This window comes from Sinocyclocheilus rhinocerous, unplaced genomic scaffold (assembly GCF_001515625.1).
Source record: "Sinocyclocheilus rhinocerous isolate Xijiao unplaced genomic scaffold, SAMN03320098_v1.1 scaffold1285, whole genome shotgun sequence".
NCBI lineage: Eukaryota > Metazoa > Chordata > Actinopteri > Cypriniformes > Cyprinidae > Sinocyclocheilus > Sinocyclocheilus rhinocerous.
Window position 1 is genome coordinate 1,028,121 of NW_015645559.1, and position 17,306 is coordinate 1,045,426.

At 37.7% G+C, this 17,306-nt stretch overlaps 2 protein-coding genes across 6 annotated transcripts in view; both read left to right on the plus strand.

Moving 5' to 3' along the window:
- Positions 1-163: 163 nt before the first annotated feature.
- On the plus strand, positions 164-8,449 carry rasal3 (RAS protein activator like 3). 2 transcript variants are annotated; one of them, XM_016510476.1, is made up of 18 exons: positions 164-944; positions 1,372-1,505; positions 1,689-1,767; positions 4,033-4,100; positions 4,211-4,296; positions 4,433-4,559; positions 4,681-4,779; positions 4,870-5,541; positions 5,616-5,760; positions 5,842-5,986; positions 6,206-6,442; positions 6,609-6,810; positions 6,899-6,990; positions 7,123-7,405; positions 7,504-7,617; positions 7,858-8,048; positions 8,145-8,229; positions 8,341-8,449. In XM_016510476.1, the coding sequence occupies exons 1-18, from the start codon at positions 398-400 to the stop codon at positions 8,428-8,430; spliced, it is 3,396 nt and encodes a 1,131-aa protein (XP_016365962.1). In that variant the 5' UTR covers positions 164-397; the 3' UTR covers positions 8,431-8,449. The 2 variants fall into 2 exon arrangements, with proteins under 2 accessions (XP_016365962.1, XP_016365963.1); XM_016510477.1 differs by lacking the exons at positions 164-944; positions 1,372-1,505; positions 1,689-1,767 and adding an exon at positions 2,210-2,406.
- A 1,489-nt stretch (positions 8,450-9,938) lies between these two features.
- The window catches only part of wiza (WIZ zinc finger a), a 16,703-nt gene continuing 9,335 nt past the window's right edge, over positions 9,939-17,306 (plus strand). For 2 of the 4 annotated variants that reach the window (XM_016510478.1, XM_016510480.1), the window contains exons 1-7: positions 9,939-10,011; positions 10,761-10,872; positions 11,320-11,859; positions 12,009-12,758; positions 13,609-14,082; positions 15,043-15,366; positions 16,132-16,346. In XM_016510478.1, coding sequence (XP_016365964.1) covers positions 10,770-10,872; positions 11,320-11,859; positions 12,009-12,758; positions 13,609-14,082; positions 15,043-15,366; positions 16,132-16,346 — 2,406 coding nt within the window. In that variant the 5' untranslated portion in view covers positions 9,939-10,011; positions 10,761-10,769. The other 2 variants (XM_016510481.1, XM_016510479.1) reach the window with 2 other exon arrangements.

The window sequence follows — 17,306 nt, forward strand, 5'->3', positions numbered from 1 at the left end:
AATTTTGCACTAGTTGTGTCAGTCTGGGAAATATCCTCATCTCTCAGTCTTCCTTCAACCTGTATACCTAACCTGATTTCCCCACCCACAAACTGACTGGCTTCCTGAGTACTGGACGATAAGTATGCACGAAAAAAAAACCCCGCCTCATACCTACAAGAGCTGAGGACCACAAAGGTTGCATCATTTCAAACAAGCCAATAGGTGAAGTGAGCAGATGATGAGATCCGAAGCACTCGAAATTGAAAATACAAGCCGTTTAAAGACCTCTAGAACTGGTAAGTGCTGAGGAATCCATACTCTTTGAGATACTACAAGAAAATACAAACTTTGAATTGCATCAAAACATCCTGCGCCCAGAAAACGTGCTAATTTGGGTCACGGAGTAGCAATCAAGATGGGTACAAACAAAGATCCGAGTGCTGAGCAATCAGCACCACAGATTGAGGAAGACATGGATCTGTCTCCTGAGCAGAACAGTCCGGCTGATCAAGACCCACAGCAACCAGAGGATGGCAAGTTACTCAACACGTACAAGTGGCACACAGGGGCCAAGCCTGAGATGGTGGCACAGGGGACTATTGAGAGGCTTGAGAAAGGGGCTTCAAACAAATGGAATAAAATGCAGAGTTGGCGCAAAGCTCTGAGTGAAGACGCGGGGGAAAAGTGCTCGACTGCAACTCGAGGGAGCGAAAGCCCATCCAAACCGGACAAGCCAGCAACTTCAAGAAAAAACCCTTTCCGCAGAGCTCTTTCAGAGCCACCAGGGTCCCTCCTATCTTCGGTCCTGTCCCCCTCTTCTGCATCTGGGTCCCCCAGCGCACAGGCATCTGGGTCCACTGTCCAGGACACAACGCAGAGGGGTAAAATAAGGAAGTACCTGCAAACAGTTTCACAGAAGTTCAAGAGACAACGTCTGCAGAGTGCTGCCATTGTAGAGCATGGTAAGAGCTTTATATTCAATGCTAAATGTTAAACAAAACATTTGTTGAAATCATTATGAAGGTTTCTTAGAAAGATCTCTACTGTTGGAGAGTGTAGACTTGCTTTCTAACCTTATACAAGATTGTACATGCAGATGCCACTAAATGGCGCTAAAGAATGAGGGTACAACAACAGGATGTGCGAGATGGAACAATAAACAAAGTAAAGAATCCACAGAAAGTTTTTTTTTTCTTTTGTTCCCAAATGACCTAAACATGTAATTGGATGTTGATAGGACTGATAGAACTGCTAACTAATTAAGGTCTTATGATATTGGAACTGGATTCCAAATTCATTCTTGCATGTATGTTTTGTCTTTGAAGCTTCTAAGCTATTTAAATTAAAACGTTGCATGTAAACTCTTTTACATTTTATGAAAACACAAAGAAAAGTGCGATCCTGAGATCCTGGTCCAAGAGCCTGTTCGCCTCTCCTGGGCCCCTCCACAAGACGTTCCCGTTTGGGACATTAGCAACTGCTTTCTTCAAGATGGACAGATCCTTATCCCACGTGAGGAGGAGGTAATGAACAACATGCACATTCAACAATGCCAACAGATGAGACATTATACTTAGCAGATTAAGGTATTGGATGTATGCCATTAAATTGACTTTGAAGCATCAGTGCATTTAGTTTGGAAATGCTATTTGATTTTAGGTCAACTTATACTACCAATATATCATTATCTTTTGAATTTATTTCAGCCTTTGATGAGGGTACGGAACCGGGCCAGCAGTTGTCTCTCCAGCCTCAGTCTCCAGAACATCAGTGGAAGTCACACTGGTCAGTATCACAGAGTTTGCATTTACATTGAAGCCAAAAATGTCATTGCATTAGATGCAAGAAATCTAACCAAGCGCTATCTGCAAACAAATGACACTAGAGCTTTGCTCAGAACTTTCTGATCCACTTTTATTGTTGACTAACTGGCCTCATAAGAACAAATGTGAACATTATCTTGTGAAGATCACTGGAGGGATTGCAGTACACTTGAATGAAGTGACTGCCTAGAGCTCGCTGTGTCCTGACAATTTAAAAACCGGAGATGACTTCAAGAGATGAGAGATATCATCTGTCTCTATCTAGCCAATGACGGACTGTCAGTAACTAAAGTGAAGCTAGATAACGTATTCACAGAGGAAATGGTTGACGTGGTTATGTGTGTGTGTGCTTGTGCTCGTAAAATTGCTTCCTTTGAGTGTCTGAAGATACCATCGTAACTGGGTGTTCCATACCAGAGGACGACTGAAGGGGTGTGCTGTCTACTTCACTCAAAATAAGCATGTGGGACCCTTATATTAAAAGTAAAAAAACTTATAAAAGGGCATTTGTGAGTCTAATGTTCTGAAAGGGAAAAAAATTATTCTGAGCTACTCCAAAGCATGGGTTTCAGGCGTTGGATTGTATGTGGAGGGGCACTAGGTAAGCAAAAAAAATTTAACTTTGCCTACTTAAATGATTCAATCCAATCATTTTGCTGGAGAGTTTAATGCATGTGAAATTCAATCAGCATTAAAACAAGTCTAAGGAGATGGCAGAATCCAGTTAACCGAGTTTACATTGATCTTAATTTTCAGCTAATTCAGTTGTTTTTGCAAAGCACAAAGATATATTATGAGTAGTGCTTTCAAATACAATGTAATTTGCTTAAGCTTATTTGTTGGCTGAGTTGCGTACCAATTTCTGTGCTTTTCATATATATATATTCACTTTTTGATCTGGTAATTTAGAAGATCATATAAGATATCTACCTTTTGAAGTTTGACAGTATGTACATTGTGATGGAAAGTTTAAGTTTAAGACAAATGCCATCAGTGTGTTACCCCTGTTGGCATCAGGGTTTGTTTTCACCCGAGTGAACATGTTCAGTTTGTCAGTGTCTATTGGGGCAGTGTGAACATGACAGTAATTTTTTTTTATAAAATTCTAAATCCAATGGCCAAATTGTGTGTTGGTGTTTGTCTGAGCTGTGTGGATTGGCCTTTAGAAGCATATTAGGTCAGGGTTTCTAAAAGTCTTGTATTCTCTTGGCTTCAGAGATGGCATACAATGTAAAGACTCCTAAAATAAGCCTGTTGACCTTTCCATGATGGACGTTGGGTGTTGAAGGCATCCTATTGTTTTTCCCAATTTAACACAGACTACAGTATATGTGGGAATCAGCAACTACCAAGACTATATGTGGGAAATATGTTGAAAGGAGTTTAATCAAACCATATTATTTTTAAAATGTTTTGCGCTTTTAATACCAGGTCATGCATCACAATTGGCCTTGGCAGATTTGCAATAAATGCTAGCTTCATTTCTATTTGCAGTAGTTGCTGATACAATTCAAGTCGTTGTAATTTTTAATGTTGCACTTTTGCATTCTTTGCAAGTTAGTTCATGTGCTTTGAAAATTCATGACAAAGTGCAAAGTGTCAGACTTCATCAGAAACAAAACATTAATAGGCTGCCAAGCAAATATGACTCATTTTTAGAGCTGCTGCTTTTGTAATCTTGATTTATTTAAGCACCCCTAAGCCTGACCCCTATAATCATGTAAGTCCAAAAATTGGGACCACATGCTTTGCATGGTACTGCTTGTCTGCTCTCCAGCTTTCATAAAGGCACACGGATGATCAAGTAAAAGCTAATTTTTGACATAAAAAATTAAATAAGCCCCTAGATTTCGGTTCTGTTCTGTATTAACAGAATTCAACTGCAGTAATGCAGTTAAATTTTCTGTTAAACTGGTAATTATTGATCTGATGCACATAGAAGGAAGGAAATGACTATGCTTCCTGCCTTGGTTTCAGAATCTGCGATTGCATTGAGATTATTTGTCTTTCTGCTGTATTTTATCCCACCAGAACGAAATAAACAGAAAGACATACATGCACACATACATTTGATCATTTAAGCTTTAATGATCAATTATTGCATTATGGAACATGTTTCAAAAAAGAAAGGGATGGACCAACCTCAGTGCTCACTACAGACAAAAGAGGAATACTGTGGCATCAAAGTGATCATCTAATATAGAAACTCTTCTCATTCTCTCTTTAGAGCTAAACCCAGATCCTGTGGTCCCCCAGAGTGGTACCAAAATAAAAGGGCAAGATGGTGGTGTCAAAGTGAGCATACATTAGTATTTCTAAGAAATCTGAAACTGTTGCTGAACAAAATGCATGTATAAATATATGTATTTTCCCATGACAATCCTTTTCTCTCGTTCTCATGACAGAATTTAATCAAGCGACGCTTGCAGGGTGATGATAAACGGAAAAGCAGCACACAGCTCAATACTGCAGGACTAAGTGTTGCTGGAAGGTGGAGGATCATTTTTATAATATAGAAAAAGACTGATCTGACTCTGTAGTACAGATTAATGTCAATTGGAACAAACATACCATCTGATGGCTTGATATGATATGCCATTTACCAATCTTTTACACTTTCTATCAAGGTATGGCTCAAGAGAATCTTTATCCATTCCAGTCAGTGCGGCAAAAAGCCTGGATCTTAGCACAGACCAGACGACCGTCATCAGGCCAGTCCACAGCTCGATTCTAGGGGAGAAGTACTGTTTTCAGGTAGACCTTGCTGTTGCATATTAAAGTACAAACTATGTTTCAATTTTCAGATTTTTATGTCAATCCATAATCCAAACCAATCTCTTCTTTTCTGGCCATTTCCTTATCTGACTCATAAAAGGTCATCAACTCAGAGAATAACCATTGCTTTGGGTGCAGTTCAGCTGCAGAAAGAGACCGCTGGATTGAAGACTTGCGTCGTGCTGCTCATCCAAATAAGGTACTGAATATTCCTCAACTTAAGGTCCGTCAACATATTTAATCAATTGTGTACTTGTTACAAATAATGTTTTATACTATCTACCTTCAGGACAACTGTGAGCGCACTGAGTACTCACTGAGCCTTTGGGTTAATGAAGCAAAAGACCTTCCCCCAAAGAAGCGATATTATTGTGAGGTCCACCTTGATGGTACCTTGTTTGCTCGTACCAGTAGCCGGGCTGTGGGGAAGTCTGTCCAACGCTCCAGCCAAGCAGTTGATGGAGGATCTGGAGCAGCTGGTACAGGCCATGGTGGTGGTGCTTCAGGAGGTTGCCAGCTATTCTGGGGTGAATTTTTTGAACTTGACAATTTGCCCCCTGTCAACCAGATCACCCTGCACCTCTTTAGAGACGAAGACCCTAAAAAGAAGCACCATTCCAAGGATGACTCTATTCAGCATCCTCTAGGAAGTGTGGCTCTCAATCTGGCAGAAATAAAAGGACGGGCCTATCAGGAGAAGTGGTATCCCATCGTTCCCTACAAGCCCCCAGGAACAAGTACAGCAAAGGACCAAATTGGACCGCAAGCTTCACTTCGAGTCAAGTCCAAATTCAAGATCCTGAAAATTCTGCCTATTGAGAGGTACAAGGAATTTGCAGAGTATATCACAGTGAATTATGTGGACATGTGCAGCAGCCTGGAACCCCTTCTCAATGTACGGGAGAAAGAAGAACTTGCAGGAGCACTTGTTCATGTTCTCCAGAGCATTGGGAAAGCTAAGGTGAGTGGCAACAGCAGTAACTGTAGGAAAAGACATAAGCTCTTTGGATTTCTGAATGGTTTTTGATTGTGCAGGAGTTCTTGATTGATCTCGGCAGTGCAGAAGTTCAGCGCTTGGGAGAAAATGAGGCTTTGATTTTCAGAGAGAATACACTGGCCACAAAGGCTATTGACGAATATATGAAATTGGTGGGCCAGAAGTATCTCATTGACACACTTGGTAAGGAATATTCTACTGTACTTAAGGACTATTCTACTACTATTTACCTCTAACCTCCTGTTTAACCCTCTTTATCCACAGGTGACTTCATAGCCAGACTGTATAGTGGAGGAGAGAGCTGTGAGGTAGACCCGCAGAAATGCTCTGTCTCTGATCTACCAATCAACCAGAGACATCTGAAGGAGACATGTGCAGATGTTGTAAAGAGAATAACTGACATGCAAGAGTAAGATAAACCTAAATGAACACACTCCCAAAAAATATATTTGAAAACAAAGAGCAAGTATTTTCTGTAGAAAACACATCTAAGATGACTGAATTGTTGTGATATACTATCCATAATAGTAACTAGATATACTATGTCCACTTAACTCCTAATGGGTGTCATTAGTTTTCCATTGGAAAATTATTTTTAAATGATCAATTTTTTCCCTTCTATGAACAGTTCATTCCCTGCGGAGCTGAATGAGATTTTTTCCAGCTGGGTATCAGATTGTGAGGACAGAGGTCAAACAGACATCGGACACCGTCTCATATCAGCATCTCTGTTTCTTCGATTCTTATGCCCAGCGACTCTCAGTCCATCACTCTTTGGCCTCACCCAAGCCTATCCAGAGCCAAACACCCTTCGTACTCTCACTCTGACAGCCAAGGTCATTCAAAACCTTGCAAACTTCACCTTGTAAGTCCTGTCAATAGACCTTCATTTTCTGATAACCATTCCATCTTTTTAGTTAACGTACATCAGGTCTACAAAATGTTTTGTGTATTGATTATAAATCCCACTGGAATTAGGGTTTTGTAAGGTTTGTTCTAGGCAACAACCATTTGATCTCAATATCCACCAGGTTTGGCGAAAAAGAAGAGTACATGTTTTTTATGAATGAGTTTCTAGAACAACACTGGGAGCCTATGAAAGGATTCTTACAGAAAGTATCTGATCCAGACAGTGAAATTGCCATGGCTCGATTTGATGGCTATGTAGACCTGCCCCTTCGTCTAGCAGTCCTTCACAATCTGCTGGTCGATATTATCTATGTAATGAAACAGGTACCATAAAACATCTGAGATCTGAGCATTATGAGATTCTCATTAATTAAACAATGTGCTCATGGGCAAAATTACATCTTTTTTGTAGGACCAAATAGACAACCTACATCCCTTGCCTTCAATCCTGAACCAGATCACAGAGTTCCTTGGCCAGGAAGCTCAACGGATCCCTGTTAGCAGGTAAGGTTATATTACAATATAAACAAAATTCCCCAAGGGGGCTCCAAGAGAAGCTGTATCAAGCTTTAAAATTAATGTTTGTTCAAAGTACTTACACTCCTCTAACCTGTGTCTCTATTCTTGCGGAAACAGTGTTCATGGAACACCAAAGCCTACATATTTACCTCCAAAGGATCTCCCCAAGTACAGTCCATTACAAAACTCCATGCAGCAGCTTCCCATAGACTCAAAATCCAACCAAGGCAAAGAACGTCAGCGGAAGCAGGTGCAGCGGGCTTTTAGTGTCCCCAACAGACCATCACGGCATCAACGGCAACCAGTAAAGAGGCAGACAAGCAAAGAAGAGCTACCAACGCAGTGCCAGGACTACAATCAAGATCAGGATCCCTGTTTGGAAATTTCATCACCTAGCAATGTGAGTAACTAAGACTGGTTAAAATGTACTAGACATTTTGCCAATGATGTGCTTTCAAATACTTATTTCCTTTGATGCATATTTTCTGTTTGTCACAGGCCATAAAATCCAAAGCCCCAGCAGCAAAAGTACTCTGGATCAAACAAAACAACAGCAACGAGCCCTATCAAAAAATAAGGCAAGAGCAAGAGGAGACAAGCACATTAGACAGGGTGGGTCTATTTTGCATACTCTAAATGCATCTGGTTTCAGGACCATCGAGTGTATAATAAAGCACAATAATATGATTTGAAAAATCATATTATGAAAAAGTCAGTGTGTAACCAGACTGGTCTAAGTAAAAATATTTTACCACTACTTTGATGTTTTGTCAGAATTAACTTGTGTAATAAAGGATGGAAATGGTGTAATAAAATGCCACAGTATGTTGACAAAGTTTGGGTGTCTCATAGCATGCGCAAGAGTTGGGAGAGCTGCGTTTGGGCGTGGAGCAGGTAACCGAGCGTGAGCTGGAAATGGCGAAGCGGTTAGAAGACTTCATAGTCCTGACCCAAGAACAGAATACACAGTTACAGGCAGAGGTTCAGGAACTTCGTAATTTGTTAGCCATCCGCGAAGAACAGCTGGCAAGCGCAACTTTCAGGTAAAAAAAAAATTTTGGGTTAAAAGAAGTCAAAATGTGTTTATTTGTAAATAAGACTACTGGGAACATTTCTCTTTCTCCTTCCTGTTTGTGCAGACTGGGCGTCATAGAAGAAGAGAGAGAGGAAGACGAAAGAAAGCTTAATGTCGCTGTGGCTGCAGTAGAACGCATGAATGTTTTGGTAAGTTATATGGTTGTCACTTCTGTCTAATTTTTTAGTCGTACATAATTAATTCAGGCTTGCACATACAATATGGCTAAGTTAACACTTTCATTGTGTGTCTGATAACAGGAGGAGCAGTTTGCTGGATTGTTGAAAGATGTGCACCAACTCTATGCAGTTAATGCTGATGGCATGAGAAAGACTTACATCAATACCTGATGCAAAACAGGAAGTAAACTGGTGTGGTGTGTTACATAGTGCCATTTTGCATTGCTATTAGCTTTTGTCAGATTTCTTTTATTCATTTATAACACTGTGAATATAGCTACCTACCTGTCACAATTAAAACCAAATCCATTATCAATGCAATAATATACTGTAGTAAAAAAAAAAATTACCAAATTAAAAATGAATGGATCTGCATGAGACTTTTTTCTCACCAACTGTTTTGTAGACTTTCACAAATAAAAAGTGTATTAAACAAACCAAGCTGAATCATCACTGTATTTCTTTTAACTGTAATAATCGTTGTAAATGTGACTGCAACTAGGCCAACTCAAAACACCGGATAACCTAAAAATAAAGCAGTAGAGTCAATGACAAATGTGTGTCAAAGATAAAGAAAAGGACAAATGTATTTTAAAGTGCATGCACAAAGTACTTTACAATGTAATCTTTGTATTCATGTTGGTTTCTTACAGTATGTTTGTGAACTTTTATACCAGGCATTTTCAACATCAAATAATCTCTAAAAAATATAATGTGGTGTAACTATCACTAACCTATTAAACCTTACTAATTAATACATATGAGTACATACAAAATCATTGTTTTCAAAAAAAGTTTTAAATATATTTTTCAGGATAAAGAGTATTTAAAAAAAAAAAGTATCATGAAATTATCAAATTATAAGAGCAAAGCACCACAGTTTCACTCATCCAAGTGTGCAAGCATGATGCTTTATGATTACAACTACACTGATGCTACAACTACAAGCATTATGCTTTAATGACTGGAACAAAGACAGCCACAAAGTCACTGACTGTATGTGTAAACTGGAAAACACACAACCCACTCCTGGAAACAGCAGCACTATACACATTTTTTAGAAAAGACTGGTTTAAAATGATTGTTTTACTATTCTGTAATATAAATCACATTGAATGTATCCAGTTTTCCAGTTTGTAATCTAGTTCTCATTTACAACAACCCTACCATTTATATAATATTTTTGGCCATACCAATCAAAAATTCAATTCAAAATATGATATCATTGTATCATTCTCATATTTGCTAAGAAATGCCACCCAAAAAGGTAAACCATTACAAAGGGCAAAGACATTACATTATTGTAACAGTATTGACACAAAAAGTGTCTCAAACAGAGCTCAATATATTGTTTAAACATGTATAAAAATCACTACAATTGAGTTTATTATATTACATCTATGACAAATTCTAAACTAAAAAAATACAAGAAAATCTCGCTTACCAAATACTGTGGAGGGGCTCACCTGCAGCTTACCTGTACCTTCATAGACACTTTTTTTCTCTTTATGTGACATTTTATCTTCAAATTTAACATGAGGATGTTAAATAAATCTCCAGTTAAATGACCATAGCTATTCTGTACGCAAAACCGCACTTAGTTCTAAACAGCCACGCCCCTGTGATTCGCCCTCGTGTGGTGTTTTCTAAATCAGCTATCGATTGATTTTGACTGATTATTGCAGCTCGACTGTGCTGGTTTGATTAAAGTGCCTGCATTCCCTTCTGTAAGAGAAACCTCGCCACTTAAAGGTAATTTTGAGCATTATGTGCTTCAACATATTGTTTTCAGTGTAGTTAGCTACATGTAGCCGAACAGGCCAGATGTTTTATGCCTTTGCAGACTACCAAACCTATTTAATCGACTTGCAGTGCGCGATAAATAATTAGCTCGTGCTAGCTGCATGTGTGCGCGGCCATTGTGTAATTCATGGTTGGAACGAGATGGGAAGTTGTTCTTGGTTTATCATCACCGCACAACATTAACAATTCCAGTATTGATACTCGTTAAAATAAACGATTTTGCCAGGTAATGTTACAGAGAGATAGAAATGTTTAACGAGAGAAGGAAACGAATGGCTTGTCAGTGTTACAGTAAGATGTAAACATTACCTTTACATCGCCATACTGCCCGAAAAAAACATAGTTGCTAATAAATCAAGGTAAATACATATTTTCTTCAAACAACATAAGACGCTTTTAAGTTTTATTTATTTTAATTTAGTATTGTTTCTTACAGTGATGGCTAATACGTTTACTAATAATGTTACTAATGTAATACTATTTATTGTAGTAATATCTTTAGTTACTATTGTATTGTGGTAACAATGGTTAACAGTTTTTGTGACTTATGTTTTTCAGACATCACTACATTTAAAATTGTACAGCTCTATGCAAAAATAATTGTATTTGAGGTAGATTTTTATATACTGTATATATATATTATAAATGTATAAATAGATAAGTTGCATTCTTAGAAGAAATTTGTCTAAATTTATCAGATTCCAGCCATGGAGAAGACGGCACCAGACACAGCAAAGAAGACAAGCACTGCCACCATTTCCAAAGAGTGTCTTGAGACAGACTTGGATAAAGACATAGATGACTCTGATTGTAAGTACACCAAAGGCAGATGATAAACTCTGCTTTCTGTGTGATTTTGTTGTGTTCGAAACAACCTGAAAATCTGTGTAGCATGTGATCATTGGCCATTTAGTGTATGATGCCTATTTTTTTCTGTAACCATTTGCAAAGTCGTGTGATGCCTAATGTTTTCAAATCTGTTTGAAAGTTGTGTATTCCAGCCTCAACTCTAATAAACGGTTTAGTTGAAAAATGTTTTCACCTAAAAATAAAATGCTGTCTGTATTTAACATCAAGTCTTTCTAAAACCATGAGGAACTGACCTTTTATTATTGGGTGAATTATTCCTTTAAAATCACTGACACTTTTTTTTTTTATCAGTTGTGATTCCTTTGTTACAGTCTAGAAAACACAATGCACTCCCTTTAGGAAAAACAAGCGTCATCACATTATGCATTTTCTCTCACATTCTTACAGTAGGCGTCCATAGTTGTGAGTTTTGTGGGACCAGTTTTGAATCCAGGCGAGGTCTCTCCAGTCATGCCCGGTATCATCTCAGGCAGCTGGGAGTGGCTGTGTCCGACAGTAGTGGAGCTCCTATAGACCTCCTGTACCAGCTAATGAAAGAAACAGGTGGAACTCTACCCAAGCTCAAAAAACAGGTCAGCCCTGTTAAAAAATACAAAACAAAGTCCCCCAACCTCAAAAAGAACGCTGGGCCCAAACTGAAGATTAAAATATCCAACCTTGTAAAGAAAAAATATGCCCTTTCCTCGTCTTCCCCTATTGCTGTCAAAGGATCAGCAGCATCTGGTCGCTCTTCTTCACCTTTTGCTGTAGGGAAACCTCATAAAGCATCTTCAAAGAAGATTGTAGTGTCCACTCCATCTTCAGCCTTGTCTCTTCATAAAGATGTGGAATACAGGCTCAGTGAATGCAGTCCTTCTACCTCCCTCTCACTGGCCTCAACCAAGCCCCTCTGGGCCCCTCAGGAAACAGACGCCCCTCTCAATTTAGGTAAGTAACAGTATTAAAAATGTTTTGGTATGTGCTTGGACTAGCACATTTTTAGTACTCTATAAAGTAAGCTAGTTAAAATGATGAAGCAATCCTTGCTTGTAACATTCCAGTCAACTGCAAAATGTGTTTTGTGCTTTTGTTACCAGAAACGATGATGAATTCTGCAGTGAGGGATGATGTACATGTATGTGAGTTATGTGGAGCGTGGTACGAGACCCGTAAAGGTCTCTCCAGCCACGCACGGGCTCACCTGCGGCAGTTTGGTGTGAATTTGGACTCTAAAGGTGCTCCCATAGACATGCTCCATAAATATATACAGAGTGAGGACTTTAAGGAAAAGGCCAGTGCCGGGCAGCTGGAAGGGTCGGATTTTGAGAAATACACAACACCCTCCTCCACTCCTTCCACCTCGTCAGCCATCAGCAAAAATCCTCCTCTTGTTCCTCTGTCGTTTAAAGGACTGACATCCATTCGTCAAACACCTCCTCCAATCAAAAAGAAGAAGATTTCTCAGGACATTTCAGGAAACTTGCCCTTCAGTGACAAAATAGAGTTTAAATCCCCTCCTTCAGCCAAAAAGCAGAAGATTTCACTTGATTTTTCAGGGAACATGCCACTCAGTGGCCAAGTAGAATTGAAAGCACCTACCTCAAAGAAAAAGAAGAAGATTTCTCCAGATGTTTCAGGAGTCTCACCCCTCAGTGGTAATGCAGAATTCATATCACCTCCCTCAAACAAAAAGCAGAAGATTTCTACAGATGTTTCAGAGGAATTGCCTTTCAGCGAGAAAACAGAATTGAAATCACCTCCTTCAGTGAAGAAGCAGAAGATTTCTCTAGATGTTTCAGCGAGCTTGCCCCTTGGCAAAAAAGCTGAATTTAAATCACTCTCTCGAGGTGAAAATTAAAAATAAAAAAAAATCTTTTTTTTTGAAGAATGTTTAAAGACCTTGTTGACTCTGTGATCATGATAATTTATAGCAAAACATGATTATGGAAAACCAGGACATCAGGGAACTTTAAAAGTTAAATATAATATTTTTCTATAGACTACAAATTGCTCTTTTTGAATGCGATCTTAAATTTTTTTTTAATTCTTTCCTGCCAAAACAACTGGAAACTCATGGAAATGTGTTGGTCAAAAAATGTAGGAACCTGATTTTGAAATTGTTATACAAAATATTTATTTATTTATTTTGGTCAATAACAATATACATGTACTCTACCATCCAGAAGTTTGAGGCTGGGAAGAAATTAATACTTTGAGTAAGAATGCATTAAATTGATCTAAAGTGACAGTAAAGACTTTTACATTCTTACAAAAAATTGCAAGTAAATACTTTTTTTTTTTTGATACAGTGCATGATATCCATGTTTCTGAAGGATCATGTTAATTTCAACTTTGCCATCAGGAATAAATGACTAAAATATTTTAAAATGGAACACAGTTATTTTAAATTGTATTATTATTTTACAATATTATTGTTTTTACTGTATTTGTGATCAAATAAATGCATTAGAAATACATTAGAAAAAAATTACAGACCCCAAACTTTTGAACAGTAGTTTATCTAATATGCAGTTAACCTAAAACTTCTTCACAGGGGGAATTGAGGCATGATTTTATATCCAAAATCTAACAAACTTTGGTTTTTGGTCAGTCTTTGATTATCAAATGTACCATAAGATACAGTTCTGTCACACAAAAAAAGTGTCCTGACATACTTTCTTCTTTCTTGCACCAAAGGCGAGTCATCTAAAGATGTCAACTGTGAATTCTGTCACGAGAAGTTTAAGAAGAGTCAGAGCCTGGCCAGTCATGCCCGCTATCACCTGCGTCAGCTGGGCATCACTGAGTGGTCCGTTAACGGGTCTCCCATGGCCACGCTGCGAGAGGTCATGGCCCATCGTGGTAGTTCAGCAGGATCTCTCAGTCCCCTGGGGCCGCCCTCACTGACCCCACCTGTATCCCCCTCTGTAGCTCCTGCTGTACCCCCTCTCCTCCCATCCCCTAAACCCATTACCCAGCCTTCCTCACCTCCTCTAGTTCCTCACAAAGTTCCAAAGGCCAAGAAAGGCTCCAGGACTGTGATCCCAAAACCAAAGGACGAGCCTGTGGAAGTTGATATCTCTATCATAGAGTCTCCTAAGCCACAAAGCACTCCCACCAGCCCTTTAACACCTAAGTCTGATTCCAACACAGTTAAATCACCTGTGATCGGTGCGTAAAAATTGGTCACTTCTGTTATGCTTTTTTTCCTACACAAAGTCCTGCAATTAATTCAGCCGACACAGTTAACATGCAGATTATACATTTCAGTTTCACTGGATTTTTTAGCCTTAGGAGTGCTATTGATTTATTATTAAAGTAAAGGTCTAAATGTAACAAATTAAGATGTGAAAACCTACAAGAATTACATAATTGTACTATATGCATATGAATTCTTATTGGTCATATTTATTACATCTATTTGCCTGGTTACTTTTGGGTTCACTTTCTTGCATCTATTTAACTATTTATAGATTAATGTGACGCTCAATGTGTGAGATGCAACATTTTAGCATAGATAGATTGCAAGAAAGAGGTATTTTCCATTGTGTGTCAAACTTTAATGGCATTTGACAATGCATAAATATTAAATAATAAAATGTTTCATCCACTCCAAAAAAAAAAAAATCAGTACAAATCCTTAAATCAAAATACATTTACTTAAGTCTTGTTTAGTTTTTCTGAGAAACTAAATAAAATTAAGCGAATTTATGATTAAAACAAGAACAAATATCTGTCAGTGGGGTTGGAAAACCAGTTTTCTCTTTGATATCAGATATATGTTGGCAGATGATACCTGTTTTCCCTTTGTTATAAGTCTGCCAATAGATACCTTGCATGCCAGAAAAATGGTTTCCTAAGTGTTTCTTTTTAAACGTTATGTAGGTCTGTTAGAAGTTAAATTTTTTAAACTTTAATTCTTCTAATACAAGACATTTATATTTAGAGACCATTTTTACATAGGGTTCCATTCAATTTATTCTTTTTTTGTTTGTTTTAACTTAGTCTGAAAAAGATCTAAAACATCTTAATTTTACCTTCATAAAACCTGCATAAACCCTGTAACTCTCAACAGCAAGTATAATGTTTTATTTTGTTCAGTTTATGATGATTTCTGTCTGCTTTCCACAGCCCCTAAGCCTGAGAAGCAGGAGCCCAAACCGTTTGTATGCTGTGACTACTGCGGCGAGATGTTTGATACTCGTAAAGCCCTATCCTGTCATGCACGTGGTCACTTACGACAGCTGGGTGCAAGGTGGTCCCTAAAAGTCCCACCCATAGAGGCCCTGTATGAGCTCATGAGGCGGGAGGGCACTGAACGGGCATCCCAAATCAAATCAGAAGAACCTGCATCAGGGGCGGCAGCACAGTGGAAAAAAACAGCATCCTCACCTCAGACGTTAACTCTGTCACCAGGGGAAAAAGAGAAACCTTCCTCAGACAGCATGCCTACAGGTACACTGAATCAAGATTTTTTTTTTTTTTTTTTAATTGCATGATTATTTGTCTGTCAGTAACTAACATTATAACCTCCTAAAATGCAGAAAAACAAGGGTTAGGGTTGTCTTTTTGCAGTGAAATCTAATGAATTTTATGAAGTAAATGTAAAAATAACCGTAATATGTCAAGATGAACACTTGCTGGACTGAAGCAACTTCATTATCCATACATCATTAACCATACTTTTTTCAGAAAAATCAAATATAATACATTAGGCTTTTGAGGAACGTTTATTTGTACATCTTTCATTATTATTTTACATATAGTCAAATTAAAGGGGTTATATGATGTTGCTAAAAAGAACCTTATTTTGTGTATTTGGTGTAATTAAATGTTTATGCGGTTTAAGGTTAAAAAAACACATTATTTTCCACATACTGTACATTATTGTTTCTCCTCTATGCCCCGCCTTTCTGAAACGCATCGATTTTTACAAAGCTCATCGGTCTGAAAAGCGAGATGTGCTCTGATTGGCCAGCTATCCAGTGCGTCTCTTTGGATTTGAGACTCTAGTCATTGCTACTTTAGGGATCTTATCTATGCACAAACAGCTTGTAACACTCCAAAGAGTAAGGAAAATTTGAAATTGCATCATATGACCCCTTTAAGTCACAAAGGGCAAACTGACCAAAGCTGACTCCATCCAGACATTATTCTTAAGGTTGGTGCAATGTTTGTTTCATATCTTGTGCTCTCCACTGTTTACTCTTTCTGCCATAGGCTGTGATGCCACCTGTGAACTTTGCGGTTTTGATTTTGAGAATCGAAAGGCACTGGCCAGCCACGCAAGAGCCCACCTGAGGCAGCAGGGAGTGGATTGGAAGGTCATCGGCTCTCCTATTGAGACCCTGGCGGCCTGGATGAAGAGGGAGCCGGGGAAGGTAGCAGAGCTCCATAAAAGCTACATGAGGGGGGACTTGCCTTTTGTTAAGAAGGTGAGTCCAGGTGAAATTTTGACTTAATATCATTCTAGTTTGTTTTACTTATCTTTTTAGGAAAGTGCTTTGAATTGTTATAAGCATAAACCACAGTCAAGTTTGTTAGATTTACACTTAAAACATGAAAAAAGGGTCAGATATATTATCTTAAAACTAATTTTAATATCTTAGGCGATTTTATTTCTCAGGTAAATGTAAACTTTAACCCTCATAAATGCATTTAAAATTTGTATGCTGTTTTCACATTCCAGGTCTGTTTGGACCTGAAGAATGGTTATTTTATAAAACAGTCATAACTTAATATTTTTCAACTAAAACCATATTGTATATGATCAGCAGCTTCTCATTAATGAGTGAAAAATGAAGAATGTCTGTACGTGTAAAGTTAATGTTTTTAATGATAATACCATGTTATTACTGCATTTAACCCTTTTTATTAATTTAGACATTGAGAAATTCTTTGAAATTTAAAATTACACATGAACCACAAAATAACTAATTGTATGAAACCTACACTTTTATTTTTAACAAAACATCAAAACAACATAAATATTACTCTGAAAAGTTTTTAAACGGACATTTATTTTACATTTATGAAACTTTCACTTTCAGATGAAAAAAATATCAAGTTTTCATGCTGCAGTGGTTTATCATTAGGCATACATATTCATATTTATCAACAAAATTTAGTCCCAAAAGTGTGTGAGTATAAACTAGTATTAATAATTCTACTAAAAGTATTTGGGTCCTAAACTAAATTTGTTTTAATTAAAAAAAAGTTCTTTAATAAATAGGCATACATTATCAACAAAATTTAGTCCCAAAAGTGTGTGAGTATAAACTAGTATTAATAATTCTACTAATTCTACTAGGGTCCTAAACTAAATTTGTTTTAATTAAAAAAAAGTTCTTTAATAAATAAATATATATATATATATATATAATTTTTTTTTTTTT

Bases quoted from the DNA above. Each gene is read 5' to 3' on its own strand.
- rasal3 (XM_016510476.1), top strand. From the start codon at position 398: ATGGGTACAAACAAAGATCCGAGTGCTGAGCAATCAGCACCACAGATT. The intron at 7,406-7,503 runs GTGAGTAACTAA...TGTTTGTCACAG, and splicing joins AAATTTCATCACCTAGCAAT to GCCATAAAATCCAAAGCCCC. The intron at 7,618-7,857 runs GTGGGTCTATTT...GGTGTCTCATAG, and splicing joins AGACAAGCACATTAGACAGG to CATGCGCAAGAGTTGGGAGA.